This window comes from Miscanthus floridulus, chromosome 5 (assembly GCF_019320115.1).
Source record: "Miscanthus floridulus cultivar M001 chromosome 5, ASM1932011v1, whole genome shotgun sequence".
NCBI classification, from domain to species: Eukaryota; Viridiplantae; Streptophyta; class Magnoliopsida; order Poales; family Poaceae; genus Miscanthus; species Miscanthus floridulus.
Genome location: NC_089584.1, coordinates 135,427,749 through 135,447,160, shown reverse-complemented (window position 1 = coordinate 135,447,160; position 19,412 = coordinate 135,427,749). Strand labels below are relative to the sequence as shown.

General features: G+C 44.6%; 2 protein-coding genes and 2 pseudogenes across 2 annotated transcripts; 2 read left to right on the top strand and 2 right to left on the bottom strand.

The window, feature by feature from the left end:
- Positions 1 to 411: 411 nt before the first annotated feature.
- LOC136455418 (uncharacterized) lies at positions 412 to 2,553 on the bottom strand (annotated as a pseudogene).
- Positions 2,554 to 3,845: 1,292 nt separating this feature from the next.
- LOC136450881 (PHD finger protein At1g33420-like) lies at positions 3,846 to 7,172 on the bottom strand. The gene is made up of 5 exons (XM_066451541.1): positions 6,678 to 7,172; positions 6,187 to 6,310; positions 5,639 to 5,854; positions 4,921 to 5,529; positions 3,846 to 4,837 (listed from the first exon to the last, which is right to left on the bottom strand). The coding sequence occupies exons 1-5, from the start codon at positions 7,009 to 7,011 to the stop codon at positions 3,991 to 3,993; spliced, it is 2,130 nt and encodes a 709-aa protein (XP_066307638.1). The 5' UTR covers positions 7,012 to 7,172; the 3' UTR covers positions 3,846 to 3,990.
- Positions 7,173 to 11,505: 4,333 nt separating this feature from the next.
- Positions 11,506 to 14,639, top strand: LOC136453733 (uncharacterized; annotated as a pseudogene).
- LOC136455417 (uncharacterized) lies at positions 13,279 to 13,942 on the top strand. Its single transcript, XM_066455451.1, has 3 exons — positions 13,279 to 13,611; positions 13,721 to 13,824; positions 13,894 to 13,942. The coding sequence occupies exons 1-3, from the start codon at positions 13,279 to 13,281 to the stop codon at positions 13,940 to 13,942; spliced, it is 486 nt and encodes a 161-aa protein (XP_066311548.1).
- Positions 14,640 to 19,412: the final 4,773 nt, after the last annotated feature.

Genomic DNA, 19,412 nt, shown 5'->3' with positions numbered 1-19,412 from the left:
ATACAGCATGACGCGCACTATCCCGGGATGTTTATCTCGCTCGTCGTATCAACGCACTCGCTCGTTCGCGCCCAGAAACTGCTGCGGAAGGAACGAACCTTGTTCGGCAGACGGCAGTTGTGCACGGCAGCGTCTCCGTAGCCCGTACGTCATGCACGCCTTGCACAAATATGGAAAAAAAAAGCATCTGCGCATAACGTGATCGACGAGCTCCTTCTACGCGCACAAAAGTTGCACGCGTCAAGGTACCAAAAGAGAGACGACTTTGACATGTCAAAAGGCCCTTGTACTGCGACGTTGCACGGGAATGGAATGTTAGGCAACCTAGTACGTAGCAGTAGGCTACTCGTAGTAGCTGTATGCACGCCTCCTGGTCTCCAAAACGAGCCAAACTATTCGCGTGCAAGTGCAAGTGCAAGCGCAGACGTTTCGACGCCGCGCACGTTGAGGCGGAGGGTACCGACTACCGCGCCGCCATATCAGCAGGCACGTTGACGAGTCCTGTCTTTCCGAAAGCGGGGACTGCCTACCGTCTGCGTGTTGACCCGCGCCAACCCGGTGCATGCAGCTTGCTGTGCAGGGTAACAAGAGGCCAAGGTGGAGGCTGGTCCCACGTGCAGCGACGCAGCCGCCGCGCGGGGCGAGAACCCTAGACACGGGACAACGAGGTCGAACGAGCCCATCGTTTTTACTGCGGCAACAACTGGTTTCCCCCTCTCGTCTGCGTCCCCCACCTCCCTCTCCTCTTTCTCTCTCTCTCTCTCTCTCCCTTCCCTTCCTCGAGCAGCTCCATGCGCGACGCCATCCCGATGCTCGCCACGCCTCATTGGATCCCAGGAAGCAATCGCGCTGATCGGGGCCGGCGGGCGGTGCGGATTAGGGCCCGAGGCTGGCGCTAGCTCGAGCTCGCGGCTGCCGCAAGGTCGGTGGCTGGGTCTCGGCGCCTGGTGGTTGCAGCCCTAATCGCTGCTCAGGTTTAATTCCGTTCTGTTTCTGCTTCGTGTATGGTGGGGCTGGTGCTTAGGGACTCTGGTTTTCTCAGGGTGGAATGCTTTGCTGGGGTCCAATTTAGGTTTGCTTCGTTCGATGATAGACTTGTGCGAAGTTGGAGCGTATCCTCCCTAGTTCCCATTTTTCGGCGCTTGAGCCTGCGAATTGAGCTTAATCCGGATCGAATTTGCTAACGGTTGAGCTGTTATGGTTGCGGCCTTGCTGAAATTTGGGGAGTTCTCTGCTTAGGTTTAGGGTGATTGGAGTTAGGCGCCGCAAATTGGGAATCCATCGCGTCCGACCTTTCATGGCTCATCCCGATCGCATTTAGGTAACTTGGGTGCTTTGATTTGTGCTGCATCTGAAGCATTTTGTTTCGGAACTGGTTTTAGCGTAACCTGATGGTTTCCTTTTTTTTTTGTGCCTGCATACATGGGCTTTGATTTGGATTCAATACGTGCTTGTATCAGTTTCTGGTTTGCAGCCTGTATTGCTTACTTTGGCGCCAGCGATAGGGCTCCCGGCTTCAATTGGCAGCGGGCTAAATATGCCTATTGCTTTAGTAGGTTATTTTTATGCGGTTTGCTTGTTTCTGTTATCTAGAGTGTTAGATCTTTTCTTCACTGTCGAATTTTGAGCTTGGTCTGATCTCCTAACTTAGGTTACCTATAAATCTGGTACTAAATTTTGTGTTTTCATGCTTAGATTGGTTGAATTGAAGGCTATTGGTGGTTCTTGCTAGCATCATAGCTCAAAATTTTTTCTTTTGTTGTCTGTATTTTGAATAGTAGAACTCAGTCTTTAGCATTTCATTTTGAATCACTTGTGCTGATATTCCTGATGGATAGCTACATTGGACTAATTGGGAATTTTGAGTTTCTAAAGCTTTAACTGTGATGAAACTTGTTTATTTTGTTCAGACTGCCTCAGAACCTAATATTTTGCAGTTTTCTTGTGACAGGTGCTGGAAAGATGAGGAGTATGTCCTCAATACGCTTTGGATATATTTGAAGCCAGCTCTTCTGTTCTGGTAATTATATTCAAGTTATGCTGGACAAAAGGACTTCTTATTTTCCAGTTTCTGTTTGTCAAATCCTTGGGGTTATTTCTTATTCCTATCTCTTATTTAATTTTATCTAGAAGGATGATACAATGGTTCTATGAATTTCAAAATTCATAGATTAGCGGTATAGCTACAATGCTACTAAACATTAGGAAGCATGTTATGGTACAAATCCCAAAAATGTTCTTAGATAAGATTTTATCTAGTTATATGTCTTGACTGGGGTTTGTACTCAACTGTATGATGAACTTCAACTGTATCCTAAAATGCCAGGTCACAGTTCAAGCAGAGTTACAAAGGATATATAGCCGCAACTAAAAGCCGAGCAACAAAGAGTAAACCGCCAAATCAACTTGTCTTTGAAAGCCCCAGTGTCAAAGATGCATAGGCTATTCAAACAAAAATCACACTTTGCAAATAGTAAATATATTTATTGAAGTTCTTGCTGTTTAATATGACGCCAGTTTCTCGTAGCATGTGTATTACCAGCCAACCTTCATATTCTCATTCTGTCATTGAAGCTTGCAACATGTATGAATAATTAACCTACTATGATCAGTAGAGGTCCATTTTATTAGATTCCTTCTTGTAACAACAAAATAATATAAGAGGCACTGGAGTTCACGTGACCTTTGCAAAGTCTGATGCATTGTACTGCTTACTATCCAAGATTAATGGGGCACTAAAGTTTATGAATATATTGGTATTGATATTTAGAGCAGCTACCTTCACTGCCAATTTTAGAACAGATGGTCTTGAGTTTCTATACCTTTTATGAGAGGAGCCTTAAATGTGTATATGTGACAGTCAACTGATACTCCAACTTTGTGGCATGATTTGGGTTTGGAAATGTTTGGGCTACATTTCAAAAGCATGATGTGCACCAGATAAGTTGAACTAGCTCTAATGCCTCTAGATCATAAAATGGCCTACTTAAATCATGCTCCATATACTCTTGTACACATGGTTTTAATCTACATAAATATTTGGTAAGATCTATTTGTTCATGGAGCCTCATTAACCGATCACAGTGGGAAATAGTTTTTATAACATAGATAACTTAGTATGGTGATTTTGCCGACATATTTACACTAGTCATTCACTCATCAACTCCGCTTTTCAGCTTTATGTCTCACTTGTATTTCCATATGCTTCTTACGATAAAAGGTTTTTGATTGATATTTGCAGGCACCATTTGCTTGGATTTTCTTATGGTGTTTAGTAGGCAGCCATGAAAAGGAAATCTGATATGCTTCGGTAATTAAGTCTAACCTTGTATACTAATTAGTAAGTCTTAACATTGCATACATGAAATGGAAGTCTGAACATTATTAATTACTTGTTTTGATACACTTTATAAGTTGTGTTTTATATTAGTTCAGTTGGGTCTTGGTTCGGTTTTTACATCCAAACGACAGGTCCGAACAAACTGAATAGGCAGCCTTTATCCCTAACCATGGTATAATTTTGAATTGATAATAAACATGGTATGATATTTTTTTCTGCAAGATAACTATTATCTTTATTTTTTTCGTTTCCACCTAGAATTGGGTAACATATAATCGTCACAAGCTAGCAATGCTGTCCACAGAATGTCAATTCGTGTTGGAAAGCGTTGATGTATGGTTGTTTGCTATGTTTATGTATTGCAGCACTTTCAGCTTCATGTTTTTCATGCTTTGATCTGATATAATTATGCAATGGTGCAACGCAGAACAGGAGATGGACATCAGGCAATGGGTGCAACTGCAAGGAGAATAGATTAACATCACAGGAGATGGACATCAGGCAATGGGTGCAACTGCAAGGAGAATAGATTATCATCACATCAGTGGTCAGCGACAAGATCCATTAACCACTCAAAGGTCCACAAAAGCCTTTAGGTGCAGTTTACTACTCTCCATCTCACTATTTACATTTCACTACATTATGTACAATCATCCAACTGTTGCCATGCGCCCAAACTTGCCTGCACCACCAACAGATGATCCAATCTCATCCTTGCACCTCCCAGCCGCACTAACCTCCATTGTTCCATCACCGTTGCTACCCCCACCCCCACGTCCTTTTCCTTTGCGTGCAGCACACTTTCTGCAGATGAAATTTTCAGGGACTTCCTCAAAATCACTTATCCCCGAGCACCTGGTGTGCTGCCAGACTCCACATATGTCACATGCTAGCATCCGTTCCCCATCATCATCCTTGGCACCGCATGAGCAGTCCACCGTCCAGTTCTCCAAACCCCTCTCCATCCTGAACTGTACAATCCTCCTGTAATCCCCAGTGCAACGTCCCCTTACTCGAAGCAACTGGCCTGATCCAAGCACATGATTCACAGGGGTTGTGTCACTGAAGTTTGGGAAGTCAGGGAGCTGTTCAGTCTGGAAGCTTTGGAACATGAGGTACGTTTCTTGAAAAGCCTTTGAAGCCTGCACTTTCAGGTCACATAGGGTAGCACTTGCTGGTAGAAGTACAAGTTCCTCTGGAGGTGTTGTGTAATCTTTTGGGTGATCAAGCAATTCAATGGAGCACCTCACACAGAGCAGGTATGGGTTTGAAGGAGCCCGCAGCGCATGCTCATCATAATGTTTGATGAACTGCTTGCAATCAATAATCTTTGCTGCTGCGCTGTGAGCTGATGCACCAACCACCTCTGGTTGTGACGACATGGACTCTGGGTTCAGCAAAGCGTCATAGAGGAACCTAAGATCATGCAACAGTTGTTCAACAGAAGGTCCAAATGTAGCTGCATTTGCTGGAGACCGAATGGATGAAGATTCCAGCCTGCTTGTCATGAAAAAATTTAGTCAAGAAAGTTTCCAGATCAAGTTCAGCAAATTTACAAAGAGAAAGCAAACAGTGCTCACCTGTACTCAATTGCACTAGTCTCAGCATTGCAGCGGACAGCAACAGAAAGGCCATTATCCAGTTGTTTCCCACCCAGTTCTCGGAGAGAATAATCAAGCAGCTCCTGCGAATCAACAGCCTTTGACGCAGCACCCCTAAGTGCGCGCCAAGATACCCACTGTCCAGTTTGGACAACCTGGAGAACCTTGAGCATTGCACCTTCTGCTCGATGTAAATCTTCTTTAGTCCATGCACATAGCTCATTAGATGTAAGCTCCTTGTGCTTGTCAGTTGAGGGTTTTGACATCTTTTGACCTTGATGAAGGAGGTGCATAATGAAGCGGAAAAGATCCCGGAGGGTCACTAGTTGGCGATTAGAGAGCGCCCAATAAAGAGCAATTGTGTTCTGCAATGCAGTCCTAATTGGGCTGCGGTGTGAGTAGTACAGCGCCAGGTTTATGCTGGAAAGCATGTCTACTGCATTTTGGTAGGTGTCTGAGGTGAGAGCAAAGCTGCCAGCACCAAACTTGTATCCCCATTGGCCATACCAAGGGTGCCCAGATGTGACTGCATGTAGAAGCCTGTAGTCCATTCCATGTTTCTTGGATATGTCCATGACAGTTACCTTCCTGCAGTAATAGAAATGATGGTTATTAGGTTGAAAAAAGCATCATGGAAAGAGGTCAATCCCAATCAAGCAACTGTTCTGCTATTTGGGCCAGCGAAAATTCCATTTACCTCACATGTAACACCTTGCACAAGCGATCCCACAAGCTCATTATGTCACGGCCAGTGAGGAATCTTGAGCCACCTTCACGCCCATTTACCCTGAGAAGGTGCCCATAACCATTTGCATGCACCACAGCGTGCAACAAGTGAGATGAGTCATCCAGATGCAGATATGCACACTCTTCGACCTCCTCACCATCCATATCGAAATTGCACAGAGCACACCTGGAGAAGACAGTGCATTCAGAGTTAAGAGTATGTTGCATATCTGGAGCATCACAAGGTTACTTGGTGAATCCTTCATTCTGAGGAATTTTCTATGCTGCCTATATGAATAGAAATAGAAACACTTCTGCACTCTCATCTTATATTACAAATGCAAACAAGCCCGACCCATCCAAACACAAACCTATATGAAGTTCCCTACATTCAGATTGGATCCATCCAGTGGTCATGTATTAAGATTCGGCATTATACACATCCAACGCACAAGCATGTTCCATTCCCCTTCGCTGTTATGCAAGAATGTATATTTTTTTCTGAAATGTGCCTCCCACCTTGATTCTCCAGCGGCCATGGGTGTTCCGCAGCGGAGGCAGCAGGTGCGCCGGCGGCCAGAAATGCTGTCGTTCTCGATGATGAAATGGTACCGCTTCACGCAGACCGGGTGCCCACTCCAACCTGCAACCAAACAAACAAATCAGACGCAAGATTCCATTGTAACAGTAGTATGTGACAATTCAATCTATCATTCTAATGGGTGTTGCACACTGAAAGCAACAGCCTAACGATTGGCTGACAAGACGAAAAGCTAGCAGAAATTTCAATGAAAAAACTGGCCGAAGGCGGTGTTATCCCCTCCGCAAAAAATCAATAAAATTTCGAAGGAAATTGAGAGTCGTTGGATTTCAAAATCTAGCGCTCAATAAATCGACCGACAAGAAAAAAGAGCAGATCGGGAAAAAAAAACCGAATGGCTAAGTCCATTTCAAAAAAATCAGAGAAATATCAGAGAAAAAAGGACGAAAAAGAGAGGAAAGCAACTTACCCACGACTCTGCACTGGTCGCAATACACGGATCGGGATCGGAGCACATCCTCCTCAACGACGTTGAGCTCCACCCTGCCGCCGCTCTCTTCCTCCCCCGCCTCCCCGACCCTTAGGGACACCCTCCAGATCAGCAGGTGCGGCGGGGCGGCCGCGGCCGCCGGAGAGAAGATGGACGGCAACGGGAGCAGCCTCGCATGCTTTGCGAGGAACCCCCTCACCGCCTCCCTGAACGTCCCGGCCGCCCCGCAGTCTCCGGCCGCCGGGAACCTAGCGAAGTCCGTGGCCTCGACCCGCGCCCTCGCCCTCTTCAGCGGCCGGCCGTTCACCACCATCTCCCCCTCCGCCGCCGTCGGATCCCTCAGATCTGCAACTCACCGTCGTCTTCCTCGTCGTCGATTAACCGGATCGGAACTCAGGTTAGGGTTCGCGGCGGCGGCGGCTGCGAGATAACGAGGAGGAAGGTGATGGGGTCGATTCCTTCGAGGTGAAGCACGATCAGGTACGCCTGGTCTTTGTGCACCAGAGGGATGAAATAAATTTCGGGTCCACGTAATCGTGCAGGGCGTACAGTGGAGTGGGTCTATGCATGTTATGGTGGGATGGGCTCGTCAAGTCGTGGCAGAGCGCTAACCAGGGTTAATCGTGGGTGGGGTGGGGTTGGTGGTGGGGTTCGAGACCTTTCCGAAAAGAGAGCGCGAGAAATGGGAGGGAATAAAGGCTCGGGGGCAGTATCGTCATTTTGGACGCATGGCTCGATGGGAGGTCGAGTACGTCACATCAACGTACCCTTGTAGGTCAAATTACGCAACTGCCCCATCGTTCGCAGAGCTCGTTCGCAGAGCTATTTTTTTTTCGAGTAAAGGCCGCGGTGCCTAAACTTATATGGCTTTGTCATTTCTATTTTAAAATTCGTAAATCGACTGTTTAGGATATCAAACTTATTCATCTATGTTATCTTAGTCTCTAAATTTATTCGGCTGTGTCATTTCGGTCCCTAAACTTACAAATCACATGTTTAGGTTCTCAAACTTGTTCAGTTGTGTCATCCTGGTCCCTAAACTTGGTTTTGAGTCTCATCTGAGTTAAAACTAAGTCGATCTAAAAACTTTATATAAAAAATAATTCATAATTTTTTATATAAACTCGAATGAAGACAAACTTTATATCAAAATTGTAGCCCTCGACGTAATTTACGACTTTGTAGTTGAAAAGTTTTTAAATTAAAACCGTTTAGGGTCCCAAAATATTATTGTATGTTTATAAATTTTGAAATTTGAAATTTAAAATTATATTTTGGGACACTAAATGACTTTAAACAAAAAACTTTTCAACTACAAAGTTGTAGATCGTATTGATAACTATAACTTTGATATAGACCATATCAATTTCCTAGATTGTTTGATAATTTTAAATTTCAAAGTTCAAAATCTATAAACATACAATAATATTTTGGGACCTTAAACAGTTTTAATTCAAAAACTTTTCAACTGCAAAGTTGTAGATCGCATCGAGGGCTACAATTTTAATATAAAGTTTGTCTTCATTCGAGTTCATATGAAAAAGCTATGATTTATTTTTTGATATAAATTTTTTATATCACCATGTTTTGACCCAAATGAGACTCAAAACTAAGTTTAGGGACCGGGATGACACAACTGAACAGGTTTAAGGATCTAAACGGGTGATTTACAAGTTTAGGGACCGGGATGACATAGGCGAACAAGTTTAGGGACCGAGATGACATAGATGAACAAGTTTGAGGATCTAAACGGTCGATTTACGAGTTTAGGGACCGGGATAACACAGCGGTATAAATTTAGAGACCGCTGGTACACTTTACTTTTTTTCGATAAGTTAGCTACTTGGCCCATGATAGTATAGTATGATACCCATGATTAAATCAATCCATCGTCTGTGGAGAATTTTTTATTTTTAATATTTTTTTAAACTATTTCTAAATTTGACATTGTTTATTTTTTTCTTTAAAACTAACACTTTTAACCGCGTCTATTCGTATAGCGCGACAAAATCACTTTATGCGTCATGGCGATGCGTTTGGGGTAACCGCGCCACGGCACGCCAGAAGGCTGCAGCTGCCAATTATTTGTGATCCTGAATGCAACGTGTCGAGGAGCCGTCCGTCCGGCGTCCGCGTTCCCTCCAAGCTAGGAACTTCGTCAGTTTATGGAGACGTGAATGACCATCTAACACCTCGTTCATCGTTTCCCATGACGACGTGGGAGTGCAGGCGGACAGACGGACAGTATGAGGCAGCAGACGTTGCACCAGATGTGGCGGATCCTGACGACTCGCCAGACGGCTCGGTGCTTCCTCTCAAACCAGATTTCATCCGTGGGGAGTCAAATTTTACCTCTTCTAGACTACGAGACATGACATGAGCGTTTGTATTTTCTGGATTTGTTTAATAATCTATAGTGATTTTTGTGTGGTAAGCGCATATGTGTCAATAGCGAGACATTTGTGATCACTTGTGAATCTTCAGATTTTTTTGGCTTAGTTTTCCAAAGATATGTATGTATTCATAGAGGTAGTCAGCCGGCGGTGATACTCGCTTTTCATCCGTGGGGAGTTAAATTTTACCTCTCGTCGACTACGAGACATGACATGAGCGTTCGTATTTTCTAGATTTGTTTAATGATCTATAGTGATTTTTCTGTGGTAAGCGACTGTCGATGCGAAAAGTGACAACAAGTAAATATTTATAGTTTTGCCGTGCGTTGTGATCGGATGTGACCTAGCACTCAATGACATAGCATTTATACCGGTTCAGGCAACGTGGCCTACGTCCAGTTTCAGTCAGTCGGTGATTTTATTCCTGAGCCCAGATGCTCGAAGTTTGTTGTGGGGTTACAAACGAGTACGAATGAGAAAGGGGGTGTTAGAGGCCCGGTCGAACTCTGAACCGAAGTGGCGAGAGTGACGGGTGCTCTAACGTGCGCTAAGTATTAAAGTGTATGATCTGTGTAGCTGTTGGGTTTTAGAACTATTGAGCTGTTCGAATGCTCAGGTACTCTGAACCTGACAGCGACATACTTGTCAATAGCGAGACATTTGTGATCACGTGTGAATCTCCATATTTTCTTAGCTTAGTTTTTCAAAGATATGTATGTATTCATAGAGGTAGTCAGTCGGCGGTGATACTGATGGAGAGGAAGCACCGAGCCGTATGGCGAGTCGTCAGGATCCGCCGTAGCTGGTGTAAGGATGGCAACGGGGATGTACCCATCGGGTATCGCTGGAACGTTCTGTTTCCCGCTACGGAGAATTCATCCCGTCCCCGTCCCCGTTAACTATCTCGAGTATAGATTCTTGCCCATCCCCGTACCCGTCGGGGGTCAGGTAACAGATACCCGACAGGTACTGCATACCCGATAAACAAGGACACTTGGGGTCGCAATTTTACAATCGGAGACATTTCTTCTTCACCCGGGTATAAGTGTTGGAGTCTCGGAGATGCCGAGGAGAAGGAGCGAGGTTGCGAGGAGGACAAGCAAAGGTGGCAGAGAGACCGAACTGAGGAAGCGAGGGGCACGAGCGCTCGTGAGACAGGCGTGCTTGTGCTGCTAGCGGAGATGGTGAGGAAAAATTGAACTAGGGTTCCTAGAACACACAAACTATATATGATTGTTCAGATTTGGGCTAAAATACCTATGTTGAGCTTCTTTGGGCCTAATACTCGTATGACCGCTCAAATAGTCGGGTTCTTCAATGGGTAACGGGGACGGGTAAACAGGGAACGTTCTCATACCTACTATACCCGTCGGGGATGGATTCTTGTCCATTTAGATGCCCACAAGTAAAGATATGATCCCATCCTCGTTCCCTAATGGATCAAATACCCGTCGGGTATCGGGTATCGGGGCGTTCTCATCTTTAATCTGGTGCAACGTCTGCTGCCTCAGACTGTCCACCTACACTCCCACGTCGTCATGGGAAACGATGAACGAGGTGTCAGATGGCCATTCACGTCTCCATAAACTGACGAAGTTCCTAGCTTGGAGGGAACGCGGACACCGGACGGATGGCTCCTCGACACATCACATTCAGGAGTGCAAATAATTGGCAGCTGCAGACTTTTGCCGCGCGTGATGAATGGCGCGGCAGTTCCGCGCCCTGATGGATGGCGCGGTAGATCTACCATGTTAGCGGCCAATGTCACGGCTGATTACCACGTAGTCACTCCAGACGTGCCGCCATGTATGGTGCGGCGGAGTGATTTTGCCGCGCTATGTAAACAGGCGCGGTCAAAAGTGTTAGTTTTGAAAAAAAAAATTAAATAATGTTAGATTTGAAAATAGTTTTAAAAAAGTGTTAAAAATAAAAGAGTAAATTGCACTGTGGGTATCTAAACTATTAGGTGTGTATAACACATAGGTACTCAAACAAAAAAACGTAACTCGTAGGTACTGGATCTACAAGTTTGGCTATCCAACGGTACTCGCGCGGAAAGGACCCAAATAAGGCTGGACATCTCACGCGGGCCTCTAGGCTATTTTGCGAAAACCCCCCCGCTGAATTATCTCCTCCTCATTCTCAGTCCCGTGGCCTTGAAGCTCTGTCTCCCTCTCTCGCCGCCCGTCTGCCATCACGCCGCCCGTCTACCTCCCACTCTCGCCGCCCATCCGTCGCATTAAGAGGGTGAGGTCCGCTGGGGGGTTTGCCCCGCCGCATCCGGTGCGGTGAGGCGCGGTGCGCAGCGGCGTGGCACCATGGCCGGTGTCCGTCGATTGGAAGGAGCACCAGCACCAAATTACGATTAGTGCCACGAAGGCTACTCTCCTGTCCATGTAGTTCATTCTGGATCATTGTGGTGTCGTAATGCTTCAATTTGATGTAGAGATAGATTCAGATGCAGAAACACTCATCATGAAGCAAGTTGCATACCATGTTAACAATTTGAGTATTTTGTTCTCTACTTTGATATCTACAAGTCATTCAAGACATCTGACTGGGATGACAATGTGGTCAATCCAGGGAAGCCAGCAGCTGAAAGGCATGATGATGACGATGGGGATTTTGTGGCTAGTGACAATGATGGTAGTGTGGATGGGGATTTTGTGGATAGTGATTATGAAGTTGATCATGAGGATGATGATCTTTTCTGGGACAATGTTGATGATGGGGTGGTTGATGAGGGGGCAGGTATGGGCATTGTAGTCAGCAAAGGGTACAAGAGAAATGCCCCAGTTGGCAAAGAGAACATGGCAGAAAGGCAATGTGATGAGATATCAACTGATGAGGATGAGTTGGAGTTACCTGATTCTAATGGAGAGGGTAAGGTTAGGGCTAACATGTCATCCTTCAGGCCAGAGGATATTGAGAACCCAATTTTCAAGTTAGGAATGAAGTTTGATTCAATAGAACTGCTTAGAAAGGCAATTTCAGAATACAGTATCAAAGAGAGGGTGGAGATAAAGATGCCATGGAATGACAAGAAAAGAATCAAAGCTCATTGTGATGTAAATTGTCCATGGTACTTGTATGCTTCTTGGGACACAAGGATGAGTTGTATCATGATCAAATCTTTTGTTGGGAATCACACATGCCAGAAGAAGTGGGAACTGAAGAGGTGCACTGCAAAGTGGCTTGCTAACAAGTACTTGGATAGGTTTAGGGCTGATGAGAAGATGAGCCTGACCAATTTTGGGAAGACTGTTCAGCTAGAGCTAAACCTGACCATTTCTAGGATGAAGCTGTGTAGGGCAAGAAGGAAGGCATGGGAGATCATTTATGGGGATGAAGTGAAGCAATTCAATGAGCTGAGGAATTATGGGAATGAACTTAGGAGGACAAATCCTGGTAGTACCTTCTTTCTAACATGCCTTGATGGTTTCTTCAGTACACTTTACATGTCTATGGATGCATGCAAAAGAGGTTTCCTCACTGGTTGCAGGCCTGTTATCTGTCTAGATGGCTGCCACATCAAGACAAAGTTTGGAGGGTAGCTGCTAACTGCAATAGGTATAGACCCAAATGATTGCATTTTTCCTTTGGCCATAGTAGTGGTGGAGGTTGAGTGCCTAGCATCATGGAAGTGGTTCTTAGAGACACTAAAAGAGGACATTGGCATAGAAAACACAACTCCTTGGACCATCATGACAGATAAACAAAAATGTCTTATCCCTGCTGTTCAGCAAGTGTTTCCTGAGTCAGAACATAGGTTCTGTGTTAGACATCTGTACCATAACTTCTCAAGCCAATTCAGAGGAGAGAACTTCAAGAATCAGCTTTGGAGGTGTGCAAGAGCTAGTACAGTGGTGAGGTGGAACCAGGAGATGGACAAAATGAGAGTTTTCAGCAAGGATGCCCATGCATGGTTAGAAAAGATGCCACCAAATACATGGGTTAGGGCTTTCTTTAGTGAGTACCCAAAGTGTGATATCCTCTTGAACAACACTTATGAAGTTTTCAACAATTACATAGTGGAAGCCAGAGAATTGCCTATTTTGAGCATGCTACAAAAGATCAAGGTCTAGCTTATGACCAGACACTACACCAAGCAGAAAGAGGTTACTGAGAAGTGGGGACACATGGTCATATGCCCAAAACTTAGAAAGAAGCTAGCTAGGCATGCAGAGATGTCCAACACATGCTACCCATTACCTAGTGGGAGTGGAATTTTTGAGGTTCATGACAGAGAATGGAAGTATGTTGTGGACATTGCAGCTAAGAAATGTGAATGTAGAAGATGGGACTTGATAGGCATACCATGTAGTCATGCAATTGCTTGCCTTAAGCATGAAAGAATTCCAGAAGACTCAGTGCTCCCACACTGTTACTCCATTGAAGCTTTCCAGAATGCATACAACTTCCAAATTTTTCCATGCTCTGACAAGACTAATTGGCAAAATGTTGGAGGCACAGAAGTGAAGCCACCTAAATATGAGAAGAAACCAGGTAGGCCAGCAAAGGCAAGGAAGAAAGCACCACATGAACAACAAGGCAGAAATGGACCAAGGCTATCTAAACATGGAGTAACAATGCACTGCAGTCGCTATGGAAAACCTGACCATAATGTAGCAAGATGTGCGGCAAAGGAAGCAGGAGAACCAGCTGTCCAGAAAAGGAAAAGGTCAGCTGTTCAACAAGCACATGAGGAAGCAAGGCATCAAGAAGAATATTAGGTATGTGCAACCAGACTGTCCCCTTTATTTGGTACAAAATACCTATTTTCACTAGAATCTGTGTTTCAGGAGGTCTATACTGCAGAAGCTGAAACAGAAGCAACCATGTCCCAAGTAGACAACCCTATGTTGTCTCAACTACTGGATGAGGTACCACAACTCCCTCATTATCATCATTTTTGTTTTTGGCCCACACAATTTAGCTTACAAACTTGTTTGGACCCTTTCCAGGCCTCACAGACTATGAGACAGCATCCAGTCAGTCAACCTATACTAGATTCAGCCTACATCGTTTCCAATGTTCCACCAGCAAGGCAAATTCAGATGACAACGGCTACCAAAGCTGGCAGGACATCAAGGACCAAGAAAGCAGTGAACCAAAAAAAGAAGACAGTGAATGCCAAGAAAGGTCCAGCTGGACAGTAGGAAGGATTATGGAGTGTGTCGATGCCCTTTTGTACATCACAGATAGTTGGCTTTTGTCGAGCAAATACAGTTGCCTTTTGTTCAGCAGCTGAAGTTTGCCTTCTTTTGTGCAGTGATCATATAGGTATAGGTCATATGTAGCTAGTATGGTGTAGTGCACTGGTGGGTAGGATGTGTACTGCAAGCACCAAAACTAAGATGTAATGGATGCTATTTTAGTGACTATATATGTCACTAGGTCAACCTCTAATGTAGGATGCTATTTTAGTGACTATATGTCACTGGATCAATCTCTAATGTATGGATGCTATTTTAGTGACTATATGTCACTGGATCAATCTCTAATGTACGGATGCTATTTTAGTGACTATATGTCACTGGATCAATCTCTAAATGTTGGTAAATATGAATTATCTTGTTTTTAGGTGCCTGTGAATTACTCATATTTAGGTGCCTGTGAATTACTCTTGTTTTTAACTTGCCTTGCCAAATGTTGCTGTCAAAATTTCCTGTGAAAAAAGCTATTTGAGTTCACTTTGTTCAGCTCACATCTGTCAATTGTATTCACTGAATAAACACCAATGCATCACAATTCAATGAGCCAAAATGATTTGAATGGACAAAACACATTCCATTTCATTGCCAAACTGATTTGAATCAGGTTCATTGCACCAAATTTACATTACAATTCCTACTCCTACTTGAGCATCATGCCGATGACACCAACAACAACAAACCCTGAAGCAACCACATAGCACACAACTCCAATTTGACCTAGGTCTACAAGTTTCTTCAGCTTTGCATCCAAACCAGCAATCCCACTCTTCAGTGCCTCCACATCATGTTCTTCTCCCTGCAATCCTCCAAGTTCATCATGATTCACAACAACTTGTTGTTCATGGCCTCCCTCTCTGGTGCCTCCAATTAGTCCCCTTGCAACGAGCAAACGTTCATACTTGTCTTGAAACAAGAACCACGGGCACGTTCCTGGCACCTGCATCACAAGGCAAATTGTTCACCACATCACAAGGCAAGAACACCAATCCTACAACAAAAAATGGCACTATGCACTTACATCTCTTTCATGAAAGCGTCATTTGAAGAAAACGGCCCCAGGGACCTTAGATCCGGGACCACAGACGAGCTCCAAGACCTCCGCACCGCATGTGGGGCAGGGCACAAGCGGCAGCCCAGTCTTCTCCCCGCGGTCCGCCAGGCGCTGGTAACCAGAGCTCCCAGCGCCGCTATGGCCGGACGACGCTCGCATGACGACTTGGGGGAGGGTGCGGCGGCGAGCTTAGGGAGATGGATCCGGCGAGCTTGCGTGAGTGGGAGGCAGACGGGCGGCGTGATGGCAGACGGGCGGCGAGAGAGGGAGACAGAGCTTCAAGGCCACGGGACTGAGAATGAGGAGAAGGAGATGATTCAGCGGGGGGGGGGGGGGGGGGGGGGGGGTTCGCAAAACAGCCTAGAGGCCCGCGTGAGATGTCCAGCCTTATTTGGGTCCTTTCCGTGCGAGTACCATTGGAGAGCCAAAATTGTAGATCCAGTACCTACGAGTTACGTTTTTTTGTTTTAATACCTATGTGTTACACACCTAATAGTTTAGGTACCCACAGTGCAGTTTACTCAAAATAAAATAAAAAATCTCTGTGGAAACTCATCTTCATCATCATATCCTCCAAGAAAGACCACTCAACCCGATCATAAGCCTTGCTCATATAGAGCTTAATGGCCGCGTAGCTGGTCACACCCTTTCTTTTGTTGAGCAAATAATGTGTCATCTCATAGGCTATTAGGATATTATCTGAAATTAGTCTGCCTGGCACAAACGCACTTTGGGTAGGGGGAATAATCTCCGGTAAAATGACCTTTAGCCTGTTAGCCAAAATTTTTTATACAATCTTGTAGAGCACATTGCAAAGACTGATGGCCGTAGTTCTGTGACCCTCTCTGGTTTTTTGACCTTTGGAATTAGAGAAATTATTGTCTGATTCCACTCCTCAAGAACTTCATGCCGATTATTCAAAATTTGCATCACTTCAGAGGTCACCTTAACACCAACAATATCCCAAAAAAATTTGTAGAAAGAAGCCGGCATCCCATCAGGACCGGGAGCCTTCAAATCGCCAATGGAGTTCAGGGCTGCCACGACCTCCTCCTCCTTGAACTCAGCCAACAAATACTCATTCATTGCCTCTGTGACGCAAGGTGCAACGGCATTCAGCAATTGTTGGGAGTCATTCAAACCATTAGACCTGAAAAGTTGCTTAAAATGGTTAGTGATAAAATTCTGCTTCTGTACTTCATCTTCCACCCAATCCCCATCCTCCTTTCTCAAGTTTCCAATTCTATTATGCCTCCTCCTTTTACAAGCTTGGTGGAAAAAGCTGTATTTCTATCTCCCGTCGTTAGCCAATTCACATGGGCTCTCTGCTTCCAATAGATATCAATTTGCTCTTCAATTCTATCCACCTTAAATCTCAGCACTGCTTCCTTTTGTACTGACTCCCAAGAAATATTTCTTTCAAATCGTGATATCTAGTATATGACGTGAGTAGCTAAAAATCACCGAAATATCCAATCATCTCAGCTTTTGATCTAGTTAATTGTAACTAAACTAACAAGCAAAGTGTTTTTTTTTTTTTGCAATTTCTGATTTTAAAATTAATGTTCAAGAAAAAACAAAGTTTGTTTAACGTTGTCTCTGCTTAGATTGACTAAAATAAATTGCTAGCCGCTGAAAAAGCTCTAGCTGATTCAAACAACCTAGCTTATAGCTTACTTTGAACTATCTAACCAATTCTTTCAGGAGGTGAATAGATTAGCCGAATTATTCACAGCATCGTTCTCCATGCGGTTAGTAAATGGGGAAGAACGGGTTACGTCTACTCATATTATGGACATGCATATTTTGAACATTGTACCACGTCAAATTGTATATACGTTGATAAAATGACAGAACGTGGTAAAGACTCTAAAAATAAACATAAACAAAGGGAATAGTGGGTAGTTTAGTACACGGTTAGGTCCATTTAAATTAGGCAGAGATTAATAAAAGCTAGCATGTTGCTCGTGGATTCTAAAAACTGAAGCAAAGGCAGCACTGTCTGTATTGGTTGGAACATTTATTGGACTCAATCGGATAAAAACCGAGAGAGAGAGAGAGAATTATAGATTTAAAACCTGGAATATAGTCTCTATTGGAACCTGGGATTTCCCATGTTGAATGCATTTTTCCTATGAAAATAAACAAATTTATAAGAACTTCATATTAAATTTCTATAAAATTATTGTGTTCAAAAGGGATCATAAAGTTAGACCTGCTTTCATCGGCTACAACTTTTACAAGCTGAATTGTAAAGGCCGCTAACCGTGAATTGATCACAGCTCAGTTGTTCATGTTCAGTTTCTAGGCAAGCGCTGCGCTGCCTCACCTCGCTTGTGCGAGCGAGCCCCGACTTGCTAGTCCAAGCGAGCTAAAATCCCTCTCCTACGCAAGCAAGCAAAATTCTTGCTAGCTCAGACCCCGAGGAGCATAGTCTGAAAACCAAACACCTTGTGTCATTGTATTTACTAGCTGGACAACGTTAGTTGGAAGCCTCACCGAAGACCCAACCACGCCCTGTTTCATGTGGTGGAACTAGAATCTGCCTACTCGGATTCAAATCATTGACTTGACGTGATTATGAGAGTACTCATTCTTCTGGATTTATTTTAAGATTTTACGAGCTATACTTATAGTCATAAGTGACATGTTCGATCGAAGAAGAAAGTACTTGAAGCCATATTTTCATAGGTGGCTAACCGGGGGGTGATGAACAATGGCACATGTAGTGATAATGCAATTCGGTGCCGAAACTTATGTTTCTATTAATTAATAAAACAGTACTATTTTTATTTAAAAAACAGATTCTTACATTTAACAAGGTTTATAGAAAATATTATTTAGAAAAGGCACTGAAATTCATGCTAGTTATGCACGCCCGGAGCTGCAGAACTCAGAAGGGAAAGCTGCAACAGAGGAGTTGAGGTGTTCAGCACGGGAGGGCAGATGTGGAAACTGAAACGGACCAAAATAATTGGTCCGTTGATGGACGAAAATGCCCGGCAAAGTATGAAAAGCTGCCCCGTCTCCAGTTTTCCTGCAGCATCGCCGGGCGCCCAGCCGAAACGCCCAGGACTTCTGGCCATCCGGGCTCCTCTCCCTCGCGCCTAAATTTAGCGGGACACGTGGCTCAAGGATGCTGTTTTTTTTTTCTTTTTGACAACAAACACCTTTATTTTCAGCAGCATGAAGCTGATAACAGCCTTACAGAGTTCAAGGCTACAGACATAAGTGCATCCAGTAATGGGCACTGAGTTACATGTGCTCTATTAGAGCAGGTACAAGCCAATGCAAAAGAAGTTGGCTGAGATTGTGATAGTGCCTGCCTAGCTAAGTTGTCAGCCGTTTGGTTCTGGGATCTGTGCACCTTGAGGATCCTTTTGTCTCCATGCCTTGTGTGATTAGTGAACACTAGAGTAAAGTGCTTGATCCTCCAATCTGGTGGGTTTCCTTGGTCCACGGCATTAAGGAATTGCACAAGCTGCTGGTTATCTGAGAGGAAATGTATTTGCTGTAGATTTAGCCGATCAGTGACAATTGCAGCAAGGGCAATTGCAGCAGCTTCGGCCATCAGCACAGATGTAGCCCCTGTCATCTTCGCCTTGATGTAGATGGTTGGTGTAGGTTGAACTTGAGTATTAGGGCCTGTTTGTTTCCGCTCATAAGCGCGTTGGCGACCGAGATGCGCGGAAAACGCGAGATAATCCCGCCGAACGGTCTGCGGCGCTCGCCCGTTTCGCAGCAGAAAATGAACGCGGCTCGGCGATTCCCAAAACGCGGCCTCGGAGCCGCGTTCGCTCAAACGCGAACGCGCGATACGGCATCGTGGAAACAAACAGGCCCTTAATAATAAAGAGACCAATACCTGCAGGTCTGGGCTGGAGTGATTGAAGATCAGGTGTTAGTGATGCATCAGTGTAGCACCTTACTCCTGTCAATAGCCTTGGGAGATGAACTGTGAATCTGTCCACCAAGTTGTTGTTCCTATACATCTGATTTATCGGTGTAATATTATGTCCTGCAATTAAGGTGGTCATACCTGTCATTCCATTGT